This window comes from Periophthalmus magnuspinnatus, chromosome 9 (assembly GCF_009829125.3).
Source record: "Periophthalmus magnuspinnatus isolate fPerMag1 chromosome 9, fPerMag1.2.pri, whole genome shotgun sequence".
In the NCBI taxonomy this organism is placed as follows: domain Eukaryota; kingdom Metazoa; phylum Chordata; class Actinopteri; order Gobiiformes; family Gobiidae; genus Periophthalmus; species Periophthalmus magnuspinnatus.
This window is the reverse complement of record NC_047134.1, coordinates 33,464,572-33,488,683: the sequence shown is the minus strand read 5'-3', so window position 1 is coordinate 33,488,683 and position 24,112 is coordinate 33,464,572. Positions and strand designations below refer to the sequence as shown.

Below are 24,112 nucleotides of genomic sequence, written 5' to 3'. Positions count from 1 at the left end.
CCTGAGATCGAACCCAACAACACGTTGCGTTTGACACATTCAAACACGTAGTCGTAACTCTGGGGCTTGAGAGGAGAGCCGGTGGACAGGATGGTGTGGAGGGACTGGAGGCTGTGGGTCTCCACTGCGACAGAAACAGCGTGTAAAACATTCACATATTTATCAGTGTTTTGGGTTTGAGAGTCCAAAACATGACAGATAAATACAAAACAGTGACGTATCTTTGGACAAACTGTGATAATTCATGTCTTAAACGTGGGTTCTATCTAAGGCACGTTTGAAACCCCAATTTTAAAGATATAACGAATGTTTCTATGGATGTTACGGCGTCAGATTTTAGAGAGCGTCATTTGGAGCCTATTAACACTGATCCCATTAACAGTCGCTAACCCCCGAATGCCTCCAGGTGCCCAGTCCAAATGTCAGCCCAGGGAAAGGGCTCCTCCACTGGGACAGCCTGAGATGAAGCCCCCCTGCCCTCTTCTGCACACTGGGAGCGTACCACACACAGCGGCTTTAACAGGCATCCAAAAGGCCTGACAAATGCCAAATGTTTGGTTCAACAAAGGATATGAAGACATTACCACCAGGTTTACGAGCAAATTACAAAATTACCGTTGTGGAAATAATGACGAAAACTGTAGGACGTGTTTTTTGGGGTAAAACAGAAAAACAAATTTGGTAAAAAAAAAGTTTCCTGAGGCTTCTGGGTGTAATTGTTTGTAATAATCTTTTTTATGTTTAACGTCAAACAACTTGTAAAGGCTTTTTGCATTGGAAAAACACTTGAACGTTTTAGCGTATCCCTCCAAAAAGCTTTTCATCCGTTGTGTAATAAAAACAGAGAGTAACAGCACTCTCATAACACACATGAAGGTTGGCTGGAGGGCTAATAAGTGGCTACGCAGCTCTGATTATGCGCAGGGAGCAGGTCTTGTCTCCAGAGAGAGCTGACACTAAAAGCAATTAGCTGCTCCCATCCATGACTGGTGAGAATTATCCTTACGGCGCGTTTATCCAGACGACTCACTGTCAAACTCCACGGCACGGGCCAAACTGTTGAATCACGCTTTAAAAAAATGGTCTAAAAAGGACGAACGGAGTCAAACTTTTCATGCGTATTACAGTCATTACGGCGTCTATCATTTCATTCTCATTTTCTGTTCCATTTTGCGGCGAGAATCTGTGTTGTTATGCATGAGCTTGTTATCCGTGTGCGTTCATGCGTGTCTCTCCAAATGCACGTATGTGGACTTACTGGGTTTCAAGTCCCTCTCCTGCAGCACTGACAGCCACTTAGCCCCCGTCCCAAAAATAGTGATACTGGAAAGAAAAGGAAAAAAAGCAGAGAGAAAGATTTTAAGCATTATTTATATTTTAGACGTTCACCAGCAAGCGCCAACACATGTGGAGAAGATAAACTATAGCTGCGATGTTGTCAATTAAAAGGCATTTGTCGAGCTCCCTCCTACATCTTCAGTAATGACAAGACACAATTACCACAACTAAATTAGCAAACAATGTGAGTCATCCTCCGCGGTGGCTTTATTATCAGGCTGTGCATTACGGGGGCCTGTTTTTCAATTGTCAAGACATCTTTGCTCGAAGTGTCAGACAGATGGGTGGCTGGACCCGCGCGGTATTTCATCATTAAATCTAAAGATGAGTGGTGCAGAGAATAACCGCAGCTATGAGCGCTGGGTCTCACTGAATACTATTATGTAAAGTGGACCGTGGATAGTTCAGGGTTCATGTCGGGGAATATGTTAAACTAAGACGACGGGACTGGGACCGTTTTGCATGGCAGTTTGTGATAATTATCAGATCGGCGTTGGTTTTTAAGTCAACTAGCAAGAAAAATCGAGTTATATTGAGCGACGGTTGTAAATGTAAGTTTAGATTTTAGTTTTTTGGGTTTGGTTGAAGCGCGGTACTTTAAAAAAATCATCATTTGAGGTTTTGTTTTAGCTAATCTTACTCTTGTCATGTCTCGTTTTGGCTTAAACTGCACCAACTAGGAAAAAAGTTACGAGTTTGAGTACATTTTTGAGCGATATAGACTAAAAAGCAACCTCTGCGTGAGAGTTTTGCGGCGTTTAAATGTTATCAGTGCATTGCGATGAATACTGACAGCTAATAGCACGTTGCAGCCTCACAATCTCATCCATAAATGAAAAACAAAACTATTATTTACATTCTAATCATACACTTTCTTTAATAACACCCGCAGCGACGTGTTGAGATCAGATGAACCAGTCAGAGTATTTTATTTAACGTGCAACACAACACAATCTCCTCCCAAGGTCTCGTGAAGGATGTCAACAGCGCACTTATTACAGATAAAAGCTCCTGATACAAAAAAAAAAGTTGCTTTGGAAGCGACTGGCGAAACCCACACTGCATGTCGTCTTATTGTGGAACTTATCTGACAATAACAGAAGCCTCACAGAGCAATGTAATCTGGATATCTTTGAGAACGCTGCTCAGTGAAGTGATCTGCACCAGCAAACCGCCTCTGCATTAGAAGAATCAAAGTGGAGAGGGACGCAGACTTTGGAAATGGCCAGGGGATGCTGCCTCACGTACGGAGCTAGAGTTCACAGTGGTTCTTTTGTGGCCTTCTACCTATGCATGACGAGGCATAATTTCTACATTTTTATGCGCCGCCGAAAAACAGTCTTGTCCCAAATGTCTTCCACTGGGGCAGGCTGGTTTTTAGAAGAAACATAAGCAGAAACTTCCCCTAGAGGAGCAAAACTAGAGATATATCGAGCAGAGATTGGTATCGTTTTAGTATCGCTGTCGGCCTTAAGTCTCAAATATAGACCAATATGTTGTTTCGACTGGCCATCTGACGAAACTAAAGGAAACACATTTAGCTTGATTTCAACACAAAAAAGTGACTGCACAGCTCTCTTATGCGTTTAAGGGATAAAATGGGTTGTGGAGAAGTTTCTTTTGCAATTACAGACATGACATAACACGTAAAAATGTCATAAAGTTGCTCAAAACAAAAAATGGTACAGAATAATGACAAACGAGGGCGTTAACTTTACAACTCTTCACAATTCTGCAGTGCATGAACCTCAACCAGGACATTTAGAGACATGTTTTAGCACTGGGGATGGAACGATATACGATAATATTGTTAATCGTGATAAAAAAGGTCCGCAATTAATCATTTGTGTCATTTTTTAATCATCGTGATCATCGCACATGATTATAATCTGTTAAACACCTTTACAACACCAGACTGCCTCATGTTTCTGGTTTCAATACAATGTTTAGATGTTAGTTCTGGTGTTTGTCCACAAGGGGGCGCTCTGTTATAGCAGTGACACTTGTTGCTTCTGTGTTTATTCTGAATCGGGGCTGGTTCTTCACCTCAGTCTCGTCGTGGCTCGTGGGCAGTGGATCTGGCTCCGGATGACTCCACACATTTATATCCTCCACTCAAGAAGGTGAAGTCTGATGTGTGGAATTATTATGGATTTGTAAAACAAGACCAACAAGATGAGCCACCGATCTGCAGAGTCTGAAGGAAAAAAGATACGGCTCCGAGGACAAACACAAGCAACTTCCACGAGCGACTTACAGACGCACATTTACGAGACAAACATCTGCATCGTTTGACAAACTTGAGCCGAAAATCTCCATCGTAAGAAACACACCATGAGAAATAAACTATTGAATGTAGTTTGCCTTAGTTTAGATTTGTTTGTGTTAGTTTGTCGACTTTGCTATCGCTAGGTTAGCACTAGCTGAACAGCATTTTAGCACAGATGATTGCACAGTTTGCTGCAGCGGCGCATGGTTTTACAACAACCACGAATTAATTTGAACCTATAAACTCCGAGGACATTACACTGCCTTGGTTTAATACTTGATTAATTCGTGGTAATATTGTTTATCCTGATTATTTTGGTCACAATAATCGTGAGTCTACGTGTGAATATCGCCCCATCCCTGTTTAGCACATTTATAACTGCAAATTTAACCTGATTATTGTTATTTTGGAGAGTTATCACAAACATCCAGATATTCACTTTTGTCCATATCTCCCACTCGTTGTTGAAAATGTAAAGACTGTAAAGGTTCAGTCTTGTGGAAAACGACCAGCTAATAGACTTGTATCGATGAAGCTAATTGACTGAGCGCGCTTGGCGGAACGGTCCGGGCGGTTAAGTAACTTTGAGCTTTGATGCGCACCTTTCCTCCGCTGTACTCCTGGCCCTGACGTCTGACAACGCTCAACAAACACGCCACCGCTACACTTTTAAAATCTGAAAACAAAAGCTATTAAAAGCCTCGGTGAATGTGTCTGTCACTGTTTCTGCGTGTCCTTTTCTTACATCAATCAATCCCACAGCAGCACGTCGCTATAGTAACCGTGTCTATCAATCAAACGTGAAAGAGAAACTGTCTGGAGTGACACCGAACAACTGAACGGTCGACGTATAGATTAGCGAAGACAAAATAGATGTGAAGATGATGGGATTCCGCGGGGTCGTTAAGTACACAACGAACAAAACTCCAGCGGTGGATTTTGGACGGTTACACTTCAGGTCAGGCTCGGTTTTACAAAAGGTTTTGAATTCGTGTTTGGAAACGTATTTGAAAATGATACGCCATCATTTCAAGTGGAATCACAAGATACCACAACAAAAAGGGGCAGTTACCATGCGGCGGGCTCCCGTAAACATTATTTGCATTTAAGTTTCTTTGAGATAGCAATATCACAAAATGTCCAGGAAAGGAAATAGAAAAGTGTAATATATATTTGAGAGGGCTATTCAAAGAAATGAGAAAGTCAAAATATAAGTTTGGTTTTCAATCTTGTTTCGAGACATCAGAATTGTTAACAGTGTTTGTGGTTAATTCTTCAGTAAATCCATACACCGTACTGCTCAAGTCTTAACACAATTAATGATTAGTCCAGCCCCTTTTTCTTTGTAACCAATAACATGGCCCCAAAACAAAAGCTCAAAATGCATCATTCCACCACCTGATGCTTTTACACGGTGCCCTGGAGTTCATGAGTAAACATTGTCTTAAGCCTCATTATATCCACAATCATGCGCCCTCTGCTGGTAACAAGCTGAAATCTCGCTCAACCTCTCAACCCTCCCACCCACTTTCTGGGTTCCTGAATTAAAATTCCCATTCATTATTTTCATAGTCCAGGGGTCGGCGAGCTGTGGCTCCTGAGCCGCATGTGGCTCTTTCATCCTTACACTGCGGCTCTGCGTGGTTTGGGAAAATGAAGTATAAGTATTTAACTGAAGTGTATTTATTTGTGTTAGCTCTTTTTTAAAATTGTACTTTAAATTGGAAGGTTATTGTGATCTTGAAATATTAAAATACTATTATATTTTATTATTTTTCGTCACTCAAAATAAGAACCCGGTATATCCGCCAAAACGCTATGCATTTATCAAGAAATCTGCATTTGGAGTCCTGTCGATCTTCAGATATACATACGCATGTGAGCAGCTATTCTCCTCCATGAACTATGTTAAAAACAAACAGACGACAGACGAGTCCAGAGTAAAGATGAAAGTGACTTCATACAGTCCTGATGCAGACTCTGAGGAGCATCAGGAGCTCAAGTCTCTGTAGAACTTCATGGATTTCATAAGCAACACACTATAGCTGTTTATACAAAGCATAAAGTTTTTTTCCCATGGAAACCAGGTCCAAATGGCTCTTTGGGGGTTAAAGGTCACCGACCTCTGCCATAGACAGTAAAGGAAAAAAAATGTGTATGAAAACCCGCCAGGGCAACGTGGTAACGAATGAGCATATAACAAAAACATGATTTGAAATATATTTCTGAAACTTTACAAACAGCAAAGTTATAAAAACATATTTGAGAATGTCCAATCTATCAGATCTCGTGAGATCTCAGAGGTAAGACGGGGTCGGGCTGTGTTAGTCCTGAGATGGGAGAGTGCGGGGAATACGACGTGCCCTCGTGGGGAAACAGTGGCTCTAGTGCATTCTGTGTTTGTGCCCTCGCTTCAACACTCACCTCACTTTTGTCCGTCTACCCCAGGGCAGCTGTAACTAGAGTTGTACCTCACCTCCTTACATGACAAAGCAGTAAAACATGAAATACAATGCTGAGGTGTCCAGACAATTCTCCGAGTAGCGACTGGAGCTTAAATGAAACTGCATAAAATACTGTCTAAACAAAACGCAAGAAATAGTTAATTTATGTGCCGTCGTCCCAAAAGGGGCTCTCACAAACTCGAGGGCCGTCTGTGTCATCCTGAGGACCATTTATGAGCCCATCAATCATGTGCGACCCCCATCCAAGAACGGATTTGTTGGACGCTCGCTGCCATAGTAACGCTGGCTCTGTCCTGATTGGAGGCAGGTGGCCAGGTGTGGCGACTAATGGGCTGTTTAGGAGGCTGCCCGACACCGTGTGCCCGTGTCCGTGCCCGTACAGTACAAGTGTGGGACATGACCAAATAAGAGACACTCAAAGGCAATCGAACACAAGGACTGAGCAGTTATTGCATTAAACTCTGCTTTGTGCGCGTCGTGTTGCTGCAACTGAAAAGCCACTTGTTTACTAACCTCCCGCACTCCGATCTGCAATCAAAACAGACACTTTACCGGAGTGCAAAAGGAACAGAAAAACAGCGAAAACATATATTCAAAAGTAAAAATAAATACAGCCGCAAGTCTACACGTTTTCATTTAGACGTTCAAACTATACACATTACTTCTTAATATCTGCGTATTTTCAGTTTCACAGTAATCTGCTAAATATTCTACTTTTATTGTACAAGCACGTAACTTTTCTGACGTCGCAATATGCCGTTAATCTCCTCTATCTCTATGGAGACGAGTTACGCGTCAGATCTGTACATTCAGTAAAAGTGCATGTTTTTAACTGTATTTTGAGCCATAAAAACACCTAGAATTAAATAGAACTTAATGTCATACTGTGGAACATTCCAGGCAAAGGCGTGAAGACAAGCAGGTGACAAACCCTCCACCAGAAAAGTTACACAGTGCACCATTAAAGTTTATGAAACGTTTAAAACTAACTTTAATTCACACGAGTCCTGTCCTCTATAACTACTGAACCACGACAAAAACACAAGTGATCTTTTCCATCTCCGCTTTTTAATGCAACAATTACTACAATTAAACATTTCGAAAGTGTTTCAGTAAATTGCCATTCCATCAGTGAAAATGTCATCTTGTAATAATGTCTCTGACCTCCTAATCCTTTAAAAGTGTAAATGTCATCTGCTCCAGAAATGTAGAAATCGACAGCAAACTTAAACCCCACGAAATCCAACATTCAGCTCTCAACGTGAGTTTAAGTCTGGCAGAGGCCCTGACAGATTTAGCCCCAATTAAAATGTCCAGGCTCCGTTCACAAGACGAAGGAGGAGGAAGTTTCATGTCAGCCCTTCCCAGAGGGTTTTCCACAAAGCAATGGATTGTGGGAAATGTGTCTAAAGGGGCTACATCAGCACTTAATTGGTTCCAAAATGTACTCCCAGTTAAAGTCTCTTACTGCTACACTGGTATTTCTGAATCTGTTTCATGTGGCCACTTCATTTCCAGATACAGGTGTTTTAGTACAAAAAAAGTGTCCTATTTTAAGTGGAGATATAAAACACGGACTGACATCTACTTTACAAGATCAGTTACCAAGCAACCAATCATCATTTGTGGTCCTGCTCCTCGATGATGAATCTAAATTGGTTAGAAAAAAGCAGCTCATTAGTCGGGGTCTTTGCCGCAGTCAAACAGCCCGTCCTGGCACTTTAACGCTACATACACTTGACTTTCTATCTTATGTCACATTTTTCTAACCGTTTCCCATTTTACTTGGTGCCAGAGGGAATATGCCAGTGTTGAAGATGTGCCTGTGGTATCACTACCTTAAAGACCCTTCCTTCTGCTGACTGCCGTTTTCTCAAGTGTCAATTTTCAAGGTCCAAGTAAAGTGAGTGAACTTGGAAACTGGCGACACTTCGAGCGGCAGTGTTCCCACATTTAGGACTGCTTCAGTGATTTGATTAGATATATTTAACTATGATAGCGTCTTAAAACACAAATCAAATACTTAAGTTCCCTTTAAATAGCTGGAGGTCTGACCTTTTTTAAGTATACGGAGTTACCATCAATCGTAGTAACAATAAACCTGCAGAGAGCTGACCCAGCTCAGGGCAAAGCGCCTGTTCAGCGGAGTCCGGCATCGCTGCACTTTGTCACCGACGTCTAAGCTGGTCTTTTCTACTCGTCAATAACACAGAGAAGTTTCTTTACACACTTCAACAGATAAGGTCCTTTTGATCACAGATACGTGAAAATGAATCTTATATCTGCAAACACCGCAGAAAACAATCTGAAGTCTTCAATTCTAGTTTGTACAAAGTAAAAATCCATCAGAAAGTTTTGCGTTATGTTGCAGCATATGAAACAAAGGCCTGTTCCTCGGAGCATCGCCTCAATCTGCCCCTTTTTTGATTGCAACCTGCTCCTTCTGATTATTTAGTGATAGATATTTTATTATTGCTCATTTTCAGTCGTCTTCACCATATTCCACACAGAACAAACTCACTGAACACTCAAAAAGTGGAGGACAACACTGACAAAAACGAATATCTCTTTTTGTTTTTTTAGATTATTCCGATGACTATATTCAGATTATTTTATGACAATCCATCAGTTCAAAACGCCTGTAAACGCTGTGGCTGAGGTTCGAGTATCGCGCAGTCAAGAAACACCACTTTAAACGCTTTATATTTCAGATTCCACACCGTAAGTTTCATTTTAATTTTCATTACACCACAGTTTTTCCCGTCTTTAAAAACCCATTCTGATTATACTCCACATTCTAATCTACTCTGCTTCAAATTACATGCACATATGTTCGTTTTAAAAGTTTTTGTTTTTGTCTGGACCTTTTTCTCGTGTGTGTGTGCGTGTGTGTGTGTGTGTGTGTGTTGTGCGCTCACCCCAGCTGGTCAGTGAGGTCCCACAGAACATTGGGCGTGGGCATGAGAGGTGAACCGTCGTACAAAACCACCGAGGCTCCCACTGCCAGAGCCGACACCAGCCAGTTCCACATCATCCAACCCGTCTGGACACAACAAGCACAAGCGTCGCTTTATCTGCTCCCAGCACGCCGCACGAATGGCAGCAAAACGGGCGCCGCGCTGGTCTGTGAGTGTGAAAGCTGTTCGCGAAGTTGACACGGTTTTCGTTTAACTAATTCGACTGCACTGCGGAACGGCTGGGTCAAATGCAGAGGACAAACACGGATAATAAAGTTAAATTTACCGTAACACATTAGCGCAGGTCAACAGCCGACGGCGCGAAGTGAGAAATGTGCTCAGAACTTCTGATTTGGCGTCCGCCGTGTGTTTTTTTTGGAGGAACGTTCCGCAATATGTCAAGATATTACAGCGGTTTTTATTCATAATTAGTAATAACTTGCATTTTTAGTGTCAGCGGGCTCGCTTTTCCACAAATCTGACCTGTAAAACTTGATTAGGCGGAGTCAGCTGTTTGTCTCCACGCGCATAGACAGGTTTAATTTCATATTGTGGAACATTCCAAGTAAAAAAGGTAGAAATTACAGAAACAAAGTGTAAAAAAAAGTGAGCGAAATCTTAACCCACGCCACAAAAGTAACACTACGTCTTTAACCGTGTAATTAAAACAGTAACATTTTAATCAAGTAACTAACTTCCAAAATGATTTTCCTCAAAAGTGCTGTATTTTTTGGAACAATAATTAAAATATACACGGGCCTGACCTTCAGCGCACAATGCCGCTCATTAGACGAGCTGAGTGTGCCTATTGTGAGTGTGCGCGGACTTGTGATTAAAAGCCCCGCCGCGCCTCTCGTCTTCTCGTCTATTCCCGCTCCCCGCCGGTCAACGGGACCCCGCCCCCCGTCAAACGCTGGGACTCGGGGTGCGTCGGTGCGTTACAGAGTTTTGGACCCACCGTGGTGTAGTAGATGATGACGTCGCCGCTGGTCATGTTGCCATGGAGAACGTGCTCCTTCAAGTGCTGGATGAGAGTGCCCTGAAACGACAGAAACGTGAATGAAAGTCAGTTTATTATTCGTTTGTCATTTATTTAATCAGTTTTTTAAGCGTCAATTTAGCCAATGCCAACGCCATCTGCCCAAAGAAGAGGAGAATAAACACTCGTCAGGAGGAACGAGCGGATTTTAAACAGCACCTGATCTAAACTGCGCACGAGGAATCAGAGTCAGACTGGAGCGTTTATTAAAATCCTCCACTTTCTCATGTGTAAATCGTTTCAGATCAATCCTCTCTACTAAGGCTGTCTTGAAAAAAAGTCAAATGTGTGTAAAGTGAGTGTTTCTCCTCCAGTCTCCTGCTGTTTACAACTAGAAGTGTCATTATCACTGGCAACGGCCCCTGTTCAGTGTGTGGTGTGTTCAGTGTGTGTTCAGTGTGTGTGTGTGCAGGTGTGTGTGTGTGTGTGTGTAGTGTTGGCAGTGCGCGTTGCCACAGTCGCCCTTTGGTGCATGCCTCTTGGTGCTGACAGCGTGTTAACAGAGCCGTAACAAAGCAGAAAGCACAACAGCGCCGGGGCTAATTGGGAGAGCCAGAAAGACACCGACTGTCTCACTATGAAATGTTTTCTCAATACATTACTCTCCAATTATCGCCGGCTTCAAGGAGAGAGGACGGACCACAAAAGCACCGAGGACAACAGCACGGAGTAAAAACGTGTTTGGAAGGACATTGTGTGAGGAAAAAGGTGCTGCCAGAATAAACAGTATAGAATATAAATGTGAACAAGTGAAACAAAAAGAGCAAAAGGAATCAGAGGAGGCGGGTCAGTGCGGGCGCAACTCATCTGGGTGTTGAAACACATTTAGTCTAAAAACTTATTCAGGATGTTGAGTGTTTTAACCTTGGAAGAGTGGTATTTATCCACTTTTCCCATGTGACTTTGTCCGCGGTGGTGTAGATATGCTGCCATCTTGTGGTCAAAAACTCATCCTCGTGAATGAAGGTCTGTGAAATGGCTTATTTTAGGATTATTTATAAGGTTTTCACAATTTACTTGAGATGTTTTATGGCATCTTACAAATGTCCAGAGACACAATACCCAAATATACTTGTACAGATCTAAAACGGTACACGGTTTGCAACTTTTAAGCAAAATAATACAGAATATTTGTTTTCTCCTTTAATGTTAATTGTATGATGATTATTTATGTTTTGATTTTGTGTTTCTTATTCTGTAAAACACTTTGAATTACCTTGTGTATAAATTATGCTGTGCAAACTCTGCAAACTGCCTTGTCATTTGAGAGTAAATTACGGTAATTCAATACAATTTATGATTTGCGAATTGCATCCATTAAAACTGTGATCTCTGTTCTATTCAAATTAATCTCGCAGCTCAATTCTAGACTGTAATTTGTATCTGTATGTCAAACGTTAACTCAAATATAGTCATAAAAAAAACAACTAAATCACAAATGTCGTTATCAGATTGCACTTTTGTTGATATCGTGTGTTATTTCTGCCGTGTCTTACCCCGGCAGAGTGGACCATACATTTGGGAGCTCCCGTGGTGCCAGATGAATACATAATGAAGAGTGGGTGACTGAAGGGAAGTTGTTCAAACTCTAACTGTGGAAACTGGCCGGCTTCTCCGCGTCCAGTCGCCAAGAAGTCTTCTATAAATACACTGTAGAAAAGGAACAGCGTTTGTAGGAGAAAAGCTGCACCGCGTGTCATCTGATCTTTGAAAAGTTCAGTATTTTACCTGTTGGGAATTTTTGAGAGATCCGTTTCCTGCTTTGAGCGCGCGTAGGGGATAACCACAACTTTTTTCAAGTCAGGTAAACCTAAAAACACCAGAAGAGCACCAAATTTGACTTTACAAACTATATTCAAATCAAATATAAGCAACTCTAATATGTCAAACGTGTGAGCGTAACAACTGAGCCCACTGATCCACTCACTGACCTTTAACTACACTGGTCAGCTTTTCCATGTGGTCATGCGTTTTTCCGTTATAAACCACAGCCGCGACGGAAAAAATCAGCTTGGGTTGAATTTGTGAAAACCTATCGAGGACGCCCTGGAAAGAGAATCATCAATTTTAGCTCAATCATTTTGGAAGAAATTATTTGAAGCAATCACAGTTTTGAAATTATTGCAAAGTGAATTTACTCAGTGGGTTATTTTTGCACAATTCTAAGTATCTGACGCATTTTTTTAAGTAAATAGCAGGTGTATTTGTTAGTTCCAGTGTTGCTATGTCCTTGCTATGTCTGTTTCTAGCCACAAGAGGGCAGTAACAAATAAGAAACAGAGGCACTGGATCAGGACAAAGTGACTATTGAGGAGAAAACTGCCAAAAGGAAACTCACTACGACCACAAACACACATTTACACATTTACGTTATTCGACCCCTCCTCATTTTTCAAGACTTTTGGGGAGTAACTTCATCTCTAAATGTAAAAATGAGAGTAGCACAGAGTGAAACAAACATACATTGACCCCAAAGTCGACTGAGGTGGAGCTCCAAATGGCCCCGATGCTGGCGGCGGCTAACATGGCCTCGACCGCGTGCACGCCGTTGGGGAGGTAGCCTGAAAAGAGGAGCAGAGGAGTCAAAAATGAAACGTAATAGAACTAAAAATGGGCTATTATGACAAAAATGAGGACGATACGATAATAATTTCCAGATAGTTTTTTGACGATGCATGAAAAATGTGCTAAAAAGTGTCTGAATGTCACGTTTGAGGATCAAGTATTGTACAAAAAGTGAAGAAACCATAACCACAAAAGGGCAGAAACGTCACTTTATACTAGAGAGGCATCGATCCAGCTCTTTCTAACCCGATACCAATGTCAATACTTTGCTTTTGCTGCTGATACCAACCGATACCAGGACACAGACTGAAAATATCATGTATTTCCTTTAAACTCATGGTGTATGGTAAAAGAAAAATGTGTTTTGTAACTGTTATTCCTCATTTAAAGTAACTGTTGGCCCAAAACACCTTGTAATATTGTTCAAAGCTGTTCAACACTGTTCAGTCAATTGTTTTACACCAAAGTATAAATATAGATATCGACTGCACCGATCCATCAGCATTTTCAGTATCGGTACTTCACTACAATTTCAATACCACAGCGATGATAAAATACTCTTTTTGAGACAATAGAATGTGATTTACAACACACGAAAAGCCATTTATTCAATATTTTCAGGTGATCAGATAAGACAGGGTGGCCCAAAAAACTCATAACTATTTTGTTTCTAAATATTTTTCTTTTATTTTTCCAGAGCATTTAGACTCTTCTCACATTAATCTGAGCAAATCCAGCACCGAGGAACGAGCCTCATTGTCCAGTGGAACTTTGAGTCACATGGGTCAAATTTGACCCAATACCAGAGACGCCCCGAGTGTAAACGCCATTAAAGGAATAATAAGTGTTTTTCAAAGACAGGGGGCAGTATGTGATCTCCACAGACCTGACTAGTCTTGATTTCTTCCTGTGGGTCAATCTTAAAGAAAAGGTGTTTGTGAATAAACCTCAGACGACTTAATAAACGACTTAAAACGTGACATCGAGGATCAAATAAGAGACATAAGCCGGAAATGATTTAAATGTGACGTAAAGTGAGTTGGATCGGGCTGTTCAGGGAGAAAACTTTTTAAAAATAGGTCATTTTTACTTCCTCTAGTTTAAGTCGTGATAAGTTCAAGTGTAAATGAACAATTATAACCATTTATATTGACAAAAATCTCAGAAGGTTCAGTTTATCTACTGCTAAAATTTGGCGAGTTTAACTTAAGAATCATAGGAGCGACTGAAGATTTAAACGTGTCAGTGACTTTTGGGCCGCCCTGTACATCAAGATCATTCTAAAACTATTCAGGAATATCTAGTTTATTTAGTTTAACATTCGAGATCTGATTGACTCGTTGCATAAAACCTAAAACCGCACAGACGCTCCATCATCGACCACAAAATATTACAAAATAAAACCCGATATTATCCAACCGTGAATCCTATTTGCTCATATTTCTAACAAGCCTTTTCTAAACCTTTCAGGTCAATTTATTCAAACATCAATAACGGAAACGGAGCTCAAGGACACAGCCGGGCTCTTCACCGAGACGTGGACAGATACTGACATCAAGGAAAAAGGCAGCGGGAACTTGGCCAAGACTCACACAGAAGCTCCTGCGCTGTATTTAAACAAAAGGGCAGGTCTGTTGATAAAGTACATCTTATCTTGACTTAATAAAACCATAACTCAGACGGTTACTGCACGAATTCCATCCAAATGGTTCCGTCTGGTCAAAGGCGACGTCCAGGTGTAATGTCACTGCTGAGTAATCGTGACTAATCGTGACACGAGCTGTAACCAGGACGCAGAGAAGCACGTTTTTACACGACAGATCACTCCCCTGCTATGCTAGCTACTGTGCACTACATGAATAACCCTCCTCTTACATCAGCGCAGGAGCCACAGCGTCATGGATCCTGCTGTTACTACACTGCGCCGCCTGACTGCTCCCGTTATGAATCGCACAGACAGCAGCGTACGAGCCCGCGGGACGTGTACATTAAACAAACAGACAGGCAAAACCGTGCAGGGTGGGTTTGAAATAATAAATAATACACACGTCTTTGTAAACAGAGGCTAAGAGACGAGCCCGAGTTCATGAAAAGACAGAAAAAGAACATGGAAAGTGCAAAGTTTCATCAGGAATAATGGCAGATGGAAATAATAATGCTGTAATTTTGTTTTTTGACAGTAAATTAATGGGAGTGGGAAGAGATTTGAGAGATTAGAAGGAGTGGGTCAGATTATTTTTGTATAATAATAATACTAATAATAAAAAAATAAAACATAAAAATGAAATAACATAAAATAAAAAATAAATAAAAATAAAATACAAAACAAAACAAAATTAAATAAAACAAAATTAAATTAAATTAAAAATTAAAAAAAATAAAATAAAAATCAATTAAACAAAACAAAATACAATAAAAAATAAATATAATTAAATTAAAATTAAAATAATAATATATCCTTTAACTTGAACATTTTTATACCATTTGACCCCATGGAAATGTAACTGCTTTGCCAAAAATGCTCCACAGTATGGCATTTAATGTACCTGAAAGCCACCAGGCCAAGTGGCAGGTCAGATCTGTGAAGGGGCGACTCTGGTCATGGTGACAATCCTGGACCTCTTTTTTTAAGACATTTTTGAGTAATATAAACACCTGGAATTGAAGCAATGCAAGATGCCATACGGTGGAACATTCCAGGTAAAGTAATAACATCTCCATGGAGACAGGCAGGTGGTGTAGGCTCCACCAGAAAGTTACACAGTGCACTTTATGACCTAAATAAATAACGACACGCCTAATATTTCACTCTATGACAGTCTACTGTAATGAGACCCGGAAGCAGAAGGTAATAAAACCAAAAAGCAAAAGCAAAAGCAAATAAACAATAAAATAATACAAGAATTTTAACAATAAGGATGTAAAATCTTGTGGCATTTTAGTGACAAGACCATTTGGAAAGAGTAATTCATGTTTTAAACCCAATATATTTGAAAGTAGGAGCATGTTTTCAACTCACAACAAACTGAAACGACACGCCCATAAATTCAAGAAGCTTCCTATAAGGTAATAAATAATCATAATAAATTAAATTAAATGGTTCTACATCTCCAGTTCTAAATATAGAGCGGCAGATCAAAGTGGAGGGGGAGTTGGTGGCTCTTTGCTATAAAACCACGGCCGGCTTCATTAGCTAAGTGCTTATATATCGTGGAGATAGTGACAAGCCATTTCACTTTCAACAAGAGGACAAGGACATCACTGCCTGGAACGCTCCAACAAGATGACGCAGTGGTTCACGTAAAGAAAGCTAAAATACCAGGAGAGATGGAGTCCAATCTCTGCTTCTCTCTCTTCTTTCGCTCTCTATTCTACCCTGACCCTCCTGCATCTTTCTAATGAGATTCCCACAAAGCTTTAAGTCATTTAGCTAATGGATTTGACTGCCACAATATCCATCTTGGATCTGGCTAACACTCAAGTGTGTTTTCCAATGGTAATATTATGAAGAAAATAAAGTGTTTTACATTTTATGGTGCAGATTAAAATGGACAAACGTTGTATTTAGTGTCAAAAATGGGGCCAGGAACAAAGAGCTCCACCGATAATGAGCTGCTTTTAGTTTACTGTAGTTCTAACATATCTAAAGGTGTTTTCTTTGAATAGATGGAGCATTTTTAATTACGTTAAAAGCTCTAGAAGATCAATTATCATTATGTGAGAGTTTGTCAGTACTTATTTAAGACTGAGAAAGTATAAAATCTGGTATTTCTGTTGGATATTTGAGATTCTACTGTATAATATAAAGCAACATAATCTTCTCATAGTGAACAAAGAGCTGAACATTGTGCCGTTGGAAATGTGTCACTGAACACTACAAAGACTTTGCATTGTCTATGTGGCAACAAGACAAGGAGAAAACACACATTTTTGATTGCTGATTAGATGGATCAAACATAACTGCTAATCCTAAAATCCTACAAGTGTCGCCTCTCCGTGTTAAATCTGTGTGAGAAATGTACATCCAGCCCTTCCTCGCTGTTCAAATATGAGCTGGATTAAATGAAAAGCCACATTCAGCAGCTGAGCCTGGTGCCAAAACGTCTAACCCTGTGGTCGTTACACCCACAGAGTCAGAGCACAGACTCCTCACTGAACTATGAGACTCACCCACGACCCTGTCTCCAGTCTGGATGCCCATCTTCCTCATCGCTGCTGCAAACACGGCCACGTCACGTCTCAGCTCCCCAAATGTCACCTTCACTATTTCTTCATTTTTCTCAGCTGTGAAAACAAAGGACAAAATAGACTTCAGTAATATCCACAACATGTTTTAAATATTTCACACTTGGAGCTGTTGCGAAACATTCGCTCTTACAATTTGAAAAACATGAACAAAATGTAAATTAGAATTATAAGTTATATAACGTTATGACACTTTAAGCTGTTTTTTTTACTATTTAGGAGCCACAGGCCATTTCAGGATCTATGGACTTAAGGCATGAGACACAAAAGTGTTTTCATACTTTTCTCACACAAGAAAGAAAGAACAAAGTCACACAAGAAACTCACCTGGTAACTCAAAAATATTAAAGAATATTTTTAGAAACAGTAAATCAATTCATTAAACATTAATTGCATTTAGTGGCTTTGTGCAAGAGCAGTGAGTCAGGACAGAGGAAGCAGCTTCAGACACACGACAGTCTCTTATCTGACTGTGTGTGCGTGTGTGGGTGTGTGTGTGCGTGTGGGTGTGTGTGCGTGTGTGGGTGTGTATCATCCCTCAGTCGAACAAGTGGATCATATCTGACTAAGAAATAGGTTTACTGACATTGAGGAAGGCTGCAGCATATTGTGATCAATGGGCCTGCAGATAACAGCATTACAGTCCTAAACAGAAGTGTGTGTGCTCTCAAGCCCAGTCTCTCTGTCAACACACAGACACACACACAGACAGACACACACACACAGACACACACAGACAGACACACACACAGACACACACACACACACAGACACACACAGCAATAAACCATGGGCTTTTCATTACAGTGACAGTCTGGAGAGGTAGAGCAGGGGTCTAATATAATAAAAGTAACGTATCCCTGCAGTTTTGTTTTTACTCTGCTCCAGCCTCTCCTGCAATTTCATTACAATTTCTAGGGGAAATAGTTCAAATTATATATAACTCTCACATAAACAGTACCAAATACAGCCTTGAAAAATAACGTGTATTTGCATTTACAAAACCAATTTCACACATGCATTTCCTTACTCGTAGCGTAGAGAGCCACTTTATCTTGGTCTGCATGTTTGAGGAGATTTTCAGCGTAGTTTAGACGAGCTCCTCGGAACCATTCGGGAACATCTGAGATTTTCTTGGAGGTGTCCACCACCTGTGCACGACCAGAGAGGAGTAAACGTCAAAATGTCAAGTTAAAACGTTAGACTCATATTAGCAATTTTTCCAATATTGTGTGGAGAGACCAAAAATATTGTTAACGATTGACAGAACCTAGATGCAGCGTTACAGTTTCCATTAGCAACAAATAAATAAGGAACAATAAAATATCTTAGTTCTGTTTACAAAATGGTTACAAGAGGAAGATATATATTAGCATTTTAAATAGAGTTATACATGTTTCATAGAGCAGGTTTATGTGAAAGAAACACACAAGCTAATATTTGGAGTGAATAATGTAATTTCTTGTGTAAATGTGTATCCAACAATCTCTGCATGAACAGGTATAAGCGCGTTACAAAACATAAAGAATGTATATAGTCCTGTTTTACACACCACTCCCACACATGTGCTACGATGTGGAACAGAAGAGATTAATCTTACCTCATCATAGGGTTTGGAGCACACCACTCCACAGTAGCTCCACACTTGTGTCCAGAACTCGGGATAATTATCCACTGACCACTGATACAAATCATGATAGTTTCCTGCAGAGAGACCAGAGTGTCAAAGAGAGAAAACTATATTTAACATCACATTCATACCTGCATATCTGGACAGGACAGGAATAGTTAAACTTAGGATCTGATCAGATTTCACAATGTTTAACTTAAACAGAGGGTTGGAGTAATCTGGAAACTGGACAAGCTACAAGTTCTTGCCTCATCATCATCATCACCAGACTGAAAATGTGTGATTTGCAGCCTGTAATATCTGAAATTGTTACATAATCCATATAAACCATTCTCAAGATGAAGTATACCTGTTTTTTCTGCATTCTTATTAGGCTTTTTCAGTAGTTCATCATCCCAGTGTGACATATTTAAGCTAGCATGCTAACAGTGAGTATAGTCAGGCTGTTACACTTGTGTTGCAGAGGGAGGAGAGTCTATGTTGTTGTCACATGGCTTAACTAACTAGTTAATCAAGCTCCCTCCGGTTAAACCTCCTTGTCACAGCTCTGTCTAGCCTCGCTGCCTCCTCCACCTCCTCCAACTCCTCCTCCACACTCACCCAGATTAAGCCCGTAGCCCTTGTTGACCTGTATCCTGAATCTATCCATCTGTGTGTCCCTCTTCGCGTCCGGGTACCACAGCGCCTTACACTCCATATCCATGATCTTTTCGCTCTTTTGTTCCGTATCTTTCGACATTTTGCTGCACTTGACTTGTCCGCTAAACGTCCTCGAGCTAAAAAAAAATCACCCAGGACAAGTGTAAGGAGCTGCAGAGGAGCGGTGCGTGACAACTAGCAAAGCAGAGTGTCTCAAGGAAGCGTGGAGCAGCGAGGAAAACTGACAGGACACGCCCCGCCCTGCGTCACGACGTAGCGCGGGCAGTTTGCGTCAGGACGTAGCCGGGGATAGTTCGCGTGCCCTCGTAAATCTAAACTTTAGGCGAAATAAATCTAATTAAAGCTCAACATAAATTACATTCCTGGAATTTATGAACAGAAACCAGCTAAGAGAAACTAAATACTACTTTTTGCTGCCTGGAAAACAAATATATTTTAGATTTGAAGGATTAGACAAGTCCTAAACCTTGCAAAATATTGACTACGCGTTAAAAAACCCCCAAAATAAATCGTATTTTAAGTCATAAATGCGTATTTTTAGTGTGTAACGTGGCATGCTATTAGATTGAGGGACGTGTTTTCTTTATAGTATAAGTCAATGGTTGTCATTTTCATTTAGAACATAAAAAAGGGGTGGATAGAAAAGAAGATGTAAAAGATGCCCGTACCTATGAACGTCTCCCTGGCATGCACGCGCCACTCTTTACCACGGGTGTAGGGGCGCGTGCACGCCGGGACCTTGCCTGCCAAATGAAGAGCTCTGATTGGTTTGCACAGGACTGGTCTCACATCAGCAGACCCATGGCTCTATGCGAGGGGCGTGTGGGCTTCTCTAGACTGACATTTGGAGGAGACAATGAGCGTGGACTGAACCAATCACAGCAGAGGAGAGGAGGGATGTGTTAGAGGTGTGCCCAATCACAAAACAGGAAGAACTACCCACCTCAGGACATGCAAGTGGAGAGGGAAAATCATCCTACCCTTGATCCTTACATAAAATAGTTCATCTGGGACACAAACATACATTATACTCATAACCCACAGTAATGGTATTCTATGGCACGTTTATATGCCTGTGTTTGAGCCTCACATGGAAAAAGATATGTACAATGTGTTAAAATTAGGCCTACCTGAATACAGAATTTGAATCTTGATTGCATGGTGGCAGTGGCATTCTGTTTAGGTCCCAGGTTTACATTTTTAGACCTGATAGAGCACAAATTTAAGAACATATCTCTCCAGAGTCACTTCACACAATGACTGTATCCACTTCCACAAGTAGGCCACTATGCCATGTGACTGATCTGCATTGTGTATTTGTGCACAGTGCAGATCAGTCAGGTTCTTGCACATTACACCAGCTCAACCAGAATGTGTTCTATATAGAGCTGCTGTGCCTGTGTGAGCACCACTGACTGCATATAGAAAAGTGAGCGCTAGACTGTTCAAAAATATGAAAATGTGGGTTATGCATCCTTACAAAAAAGCAGCTGTTAATTTGCCAGTGCACCCCTGTTAAATATTATGTCATCATCATATGTAAGTAAGTATTTTATTCATTCAAAATCAGACATTTTTCAACTTGTATAAGGTTGTACATAACATTTCTATCATGACCGAAAGGGTTTAGGCTGAAGTAAGGCCTAACCCTAATTAATATTTAATAACACACAGGAATTCCAAGAAAAGCAGCATTAGTTACAACATATGACTCAATATGTAACAAAAGAAAAACTACAAACCACGACAGTTCACATGAATCATTCCTGAGTCCTGTAATTTTCAAAGGGTAATGTTTTATCCTCCTGAGACCTGGCGTCCTCATATGTGGACAACACATTTTGGGTTGTCTAGGCCACAATGCAAATTTTTAGAAGAAGAAAAACAGCAACAAGAACAGCAACAATGCAAATATATTATATATATTAATTTTTTTAACAGTTTAGAATGTTTAGAATATTTAATTTAATTTTTTTCCTGCTCCTGTCTGCAGCTCTTCACATGAGACACTTTGTTCCAAGAGGCACAATTGTTGTTTCTCATTTTGTTTTTACTCAGGACAAATGTTGCTGTTTTCAGGGTCTTAATAAATAGGTTTTGCAAATCATTATTCAAATGTTTTATCAAAATGAGTAAAATGTCCACATATGAGGACATTTGATTTACATAATTTTTTTCTCAGAATCTACATAATGTAAAAAGACAATTCTTTGTATTTAGACTCATCTGGTCCAATCGGCCCAAATAACAAAGAGAAATTAATAAAGTATCTCATGCAAGAGCTCGGGTCTCAGGAGGTTAAAATACTTATTAAATGCTTCTATTGTGTAGGAGGTTTTTTAATTTATCTTCAAGGTTGTTCCACACACTAACCCCTCGAACAGAAACACAATGATGTTTTTACTGGTTCTAGTCTTACTTTTTTTTACCTGTTCGTCTAAGATGATATTGACTCTCTCTGTTCAAATAACATCTGTAAACAAGGGGAGCTTATGATTAAATGCTTTATACATATATATATCATTACGGTTGTGCTCAAATCATTAAGATGTCAAGCATTAACAGATCCTTTTACGTGATGGAGATGTGGACCTGCTTTAAGACCTTCCTGGAGATGTCTGTAGGAGCAGACGGTTTGTTCTCAAAGTGGGATCCGGGAACCTGGAGGCCTCAGATGTAGAGGTCGTCCACGCAGCAAGAAAGAAATTTGGAGATTTAACTCAACGTTACATAAGATATTTGTTTATATTTCTTCATATCAGTATTAAGCCCACGGGGACGTATTGTTTTAACATATAAATCTAAGGGGAACACATTACACTTTCACATCAATAGAGGCTTCAATGGCCTAGACTTCACTTGCAGAAGCCTGACACTAGATGGCGTAACAGCTCTCTTAAAATACGCCATATCCAACAATGTATGGGTCACTTAGATAAAATAAAAAATGCGGGCGCTACGAGAAAAAAAGTCATAGTACTACGAGAATAAAGTCGTATTTTTATGAGAATAGTCTGCTGTGCGTGAATGAGTGACCAGTGCGTTGTGTGTTATGGAGAATTTGGAGCATTTTGTTCAGATAAACTTTCAACTGGGGTTTACCCAGGATGAAATACTGTGTCTTTTATCCCACCATCACCGCACTATCATCAGTATAAGTACTTTGAAGTGACACTGCAAGTATTTCAGTTTGTTTAGTCGGAGGAACCAAACAGATTTGGAGGAAATTGCTTTATCTGAACAAAATGCTCCAAATTCTTCATAACGCACTGGTCACTCATTCACGCACAGCAGACTATTCTCATAAAAATACGACTTTATTCTCGTAGTACTATGACTTTTTTCTCGTAGCGCCCGCATTTTTTTAATTTAAGTGACCCTTATGGGCTCGACACACGGGGAGCGACTAATGACAGTGTGCAGCGACACTCATCACAGAGGCTTTAAAATCGAACACGTGGGCCGTGTCCCAATTCGCCAAACTGGCCTTAGAATCACCATTCGAAGTGTGCATCGAAGGGCAGTTACGTAATTTCCGGTGCTACAAGGGCTGTCCCATTTCAACCCACCCTACTGAATGCGGCCGACAAACCCGCCCTTCCCTTTGCACCGTTTCCATGGAGATCGGACGTAACCGAAGCCTGCATCCGTGCACACTTCACGCACTTCTATATCCCATCATGCACCGCGGCTACGCAAAAAAGAGAAGAAAATGGAGTCCACTGCACAATATACGTTCAAATGTTCGTACTGGTTTACCTCATCAGTGCGACATGAAACTGTTAAATCTGAATAAAGATCTGTACAGTGTGTTTGATGATTAAAAAGGAGTTACATGGAATAAAGGAATGTGCAGTTATTGCTAGACAATAAGAAACATTATTATCATGAGAAATTATTACTGCAATAAGAATAATGTAAGAATGCTCGTTTCTATTGTGTCAAAGACCAAGAGACTGAAACGTAAAGTCAGAAGGTTTAATGATCCACACAGGTAATGTGAACAATGAAGCAACGGACTCTGAGGAAAGGACAGAACAGAGTCCTGAGACGTGCACAAAATCTTCATGAGTTCCGTACATTCCATAGGTCTGCGCCCCCTGGTGGCACGTGTCATTTACTTTCGTGTTAGTAAATCAAGATACTAGTTTGATGTAGCGCTGCACTGCTAGAAAATACCTTATAATAATCAGATGGAAAGAACTGGCACGGCACAGAAGGGAAACAGCGCCCTCTACTGTTATTAAAGTGGTGCAGCCACTGGACAAAATACCGAATGTTAAACTGCAATATCCCACTTTATGTACAACTAATCAGTGTCTCTGGTTTATTGACTATGAATGTAAAAATGATATTGTTTCCTCTGTCTCTGTTATTACGTTTTCACAAGGTTTATTTTGTTAAAGTTATGAAGTAGCTACAATTGAGTAAAAAAATCACCTTGAACGTTATATTTGCCTATTGATATTCAATCTAAACAGAAAGAAACGGCTGTGACGACGACATCTTGACTTTTTTTCTTTTAAATAAATAATAAAAAATAACGTACATATCGTACGCTCAAAGACAGCGGTGGAAGTGCGGTCCGTGGCCTGTCCCACTTCAGCAAGATGGCAGCTACACTGAGGCAAGATGGCGGAACCTTCAAACCACACTTTGAAGAGTACTTCGAAGGGACCCTTCAAAGGGTGCATTTGGCGAATTGGGACACGGCCACGGGCAGCGACAAACTGCAGCGACTAGCGGCAGCTTGTCACGTCTCGCTCTGTTCCAGAGCAGATCGAGCCTCCGACTCGTCTGATTGGCTGTTTATTTGGAGGGAATTTTGAGGTTAATAACGGTAGATGGGGAAAAGACGCTAAAATGAAATCTCGTAAAGTTTTGCTTCATTTGACTAAAATATTAAAATTGGTTCCACTCTACAAAACTAAAAAAAAGGCGATC

The 24,112-nt window shown here is 40.6% G+C and overlaps 1 protein-coding gene across 2 annotated transcripts in view; it reads right to left on the bottom strand.

The window, feature by feature from the left end:
* The window catches only part of aacs (acetoacetyl-CoA synthetase), a 302,245-nt gene extending 282,828 nt beyond the window's left edge, over positions 1 to 19,417 (bottom strand). Inside the window, exons 1-12 of one of the 2 annotated variants that reach the window (XM_033973052.2) lie at positions 19,109 to 19,417; positions 18,479 to 18,582; positions 17,909 to 18,029; positions 16,804 to 16,917; positions 12,532 to 12,629; positions 12,000 to 12,114; positions 11,797 to 11,878; positions 11,565 to 11,718; positions 9,988 to 10,068; positions 8,991 to 9,115; positions 1,259 to 1,323; positions 2 to 124 (exon numbers count right to left, since the gene is read on the bottom strand). In XM_033973052.2, coding sequence (XP_033828943.1) covers positions 2 to 124; positions 1,259 to 1,323; positions 8,991 to 9,115; positions 9,988 to 10,068; positions 11,565 to 11,718; positions 11,797 to 11,878; positions 12,000 to 12,114; positions 12,532 to 12,629; positions 16,804 to 16,917; positions 17,909 to 18,029; positions 18,479 to 18,582; positions 19,109 to 19,247 — 1,321 coding nt within the window. In that variant the 5' untranslated portion in view covers positions 19,248 to 19,417. The remainder of the gene's footprint in view (position 1; positions 125 to 1,258; positions 1,324 to 8,990; positions 9,116 to 9,987; positions 10,069 to 11,564; positions 11,719 to 11,796; positions 11,879 to 11,999; positions 12,115 to 12,531; positions 12,630 to 16,803; positions 16,918 to 17,908; positions 18,030 to 18,478; positions 18,583 to 19,108) is intronic. The other variant, XM_055224337.1, reaches the window with a different exon arrangement.
* Positions 19,418 to 24,112: the final 4,695 nt, after the last annotated feature.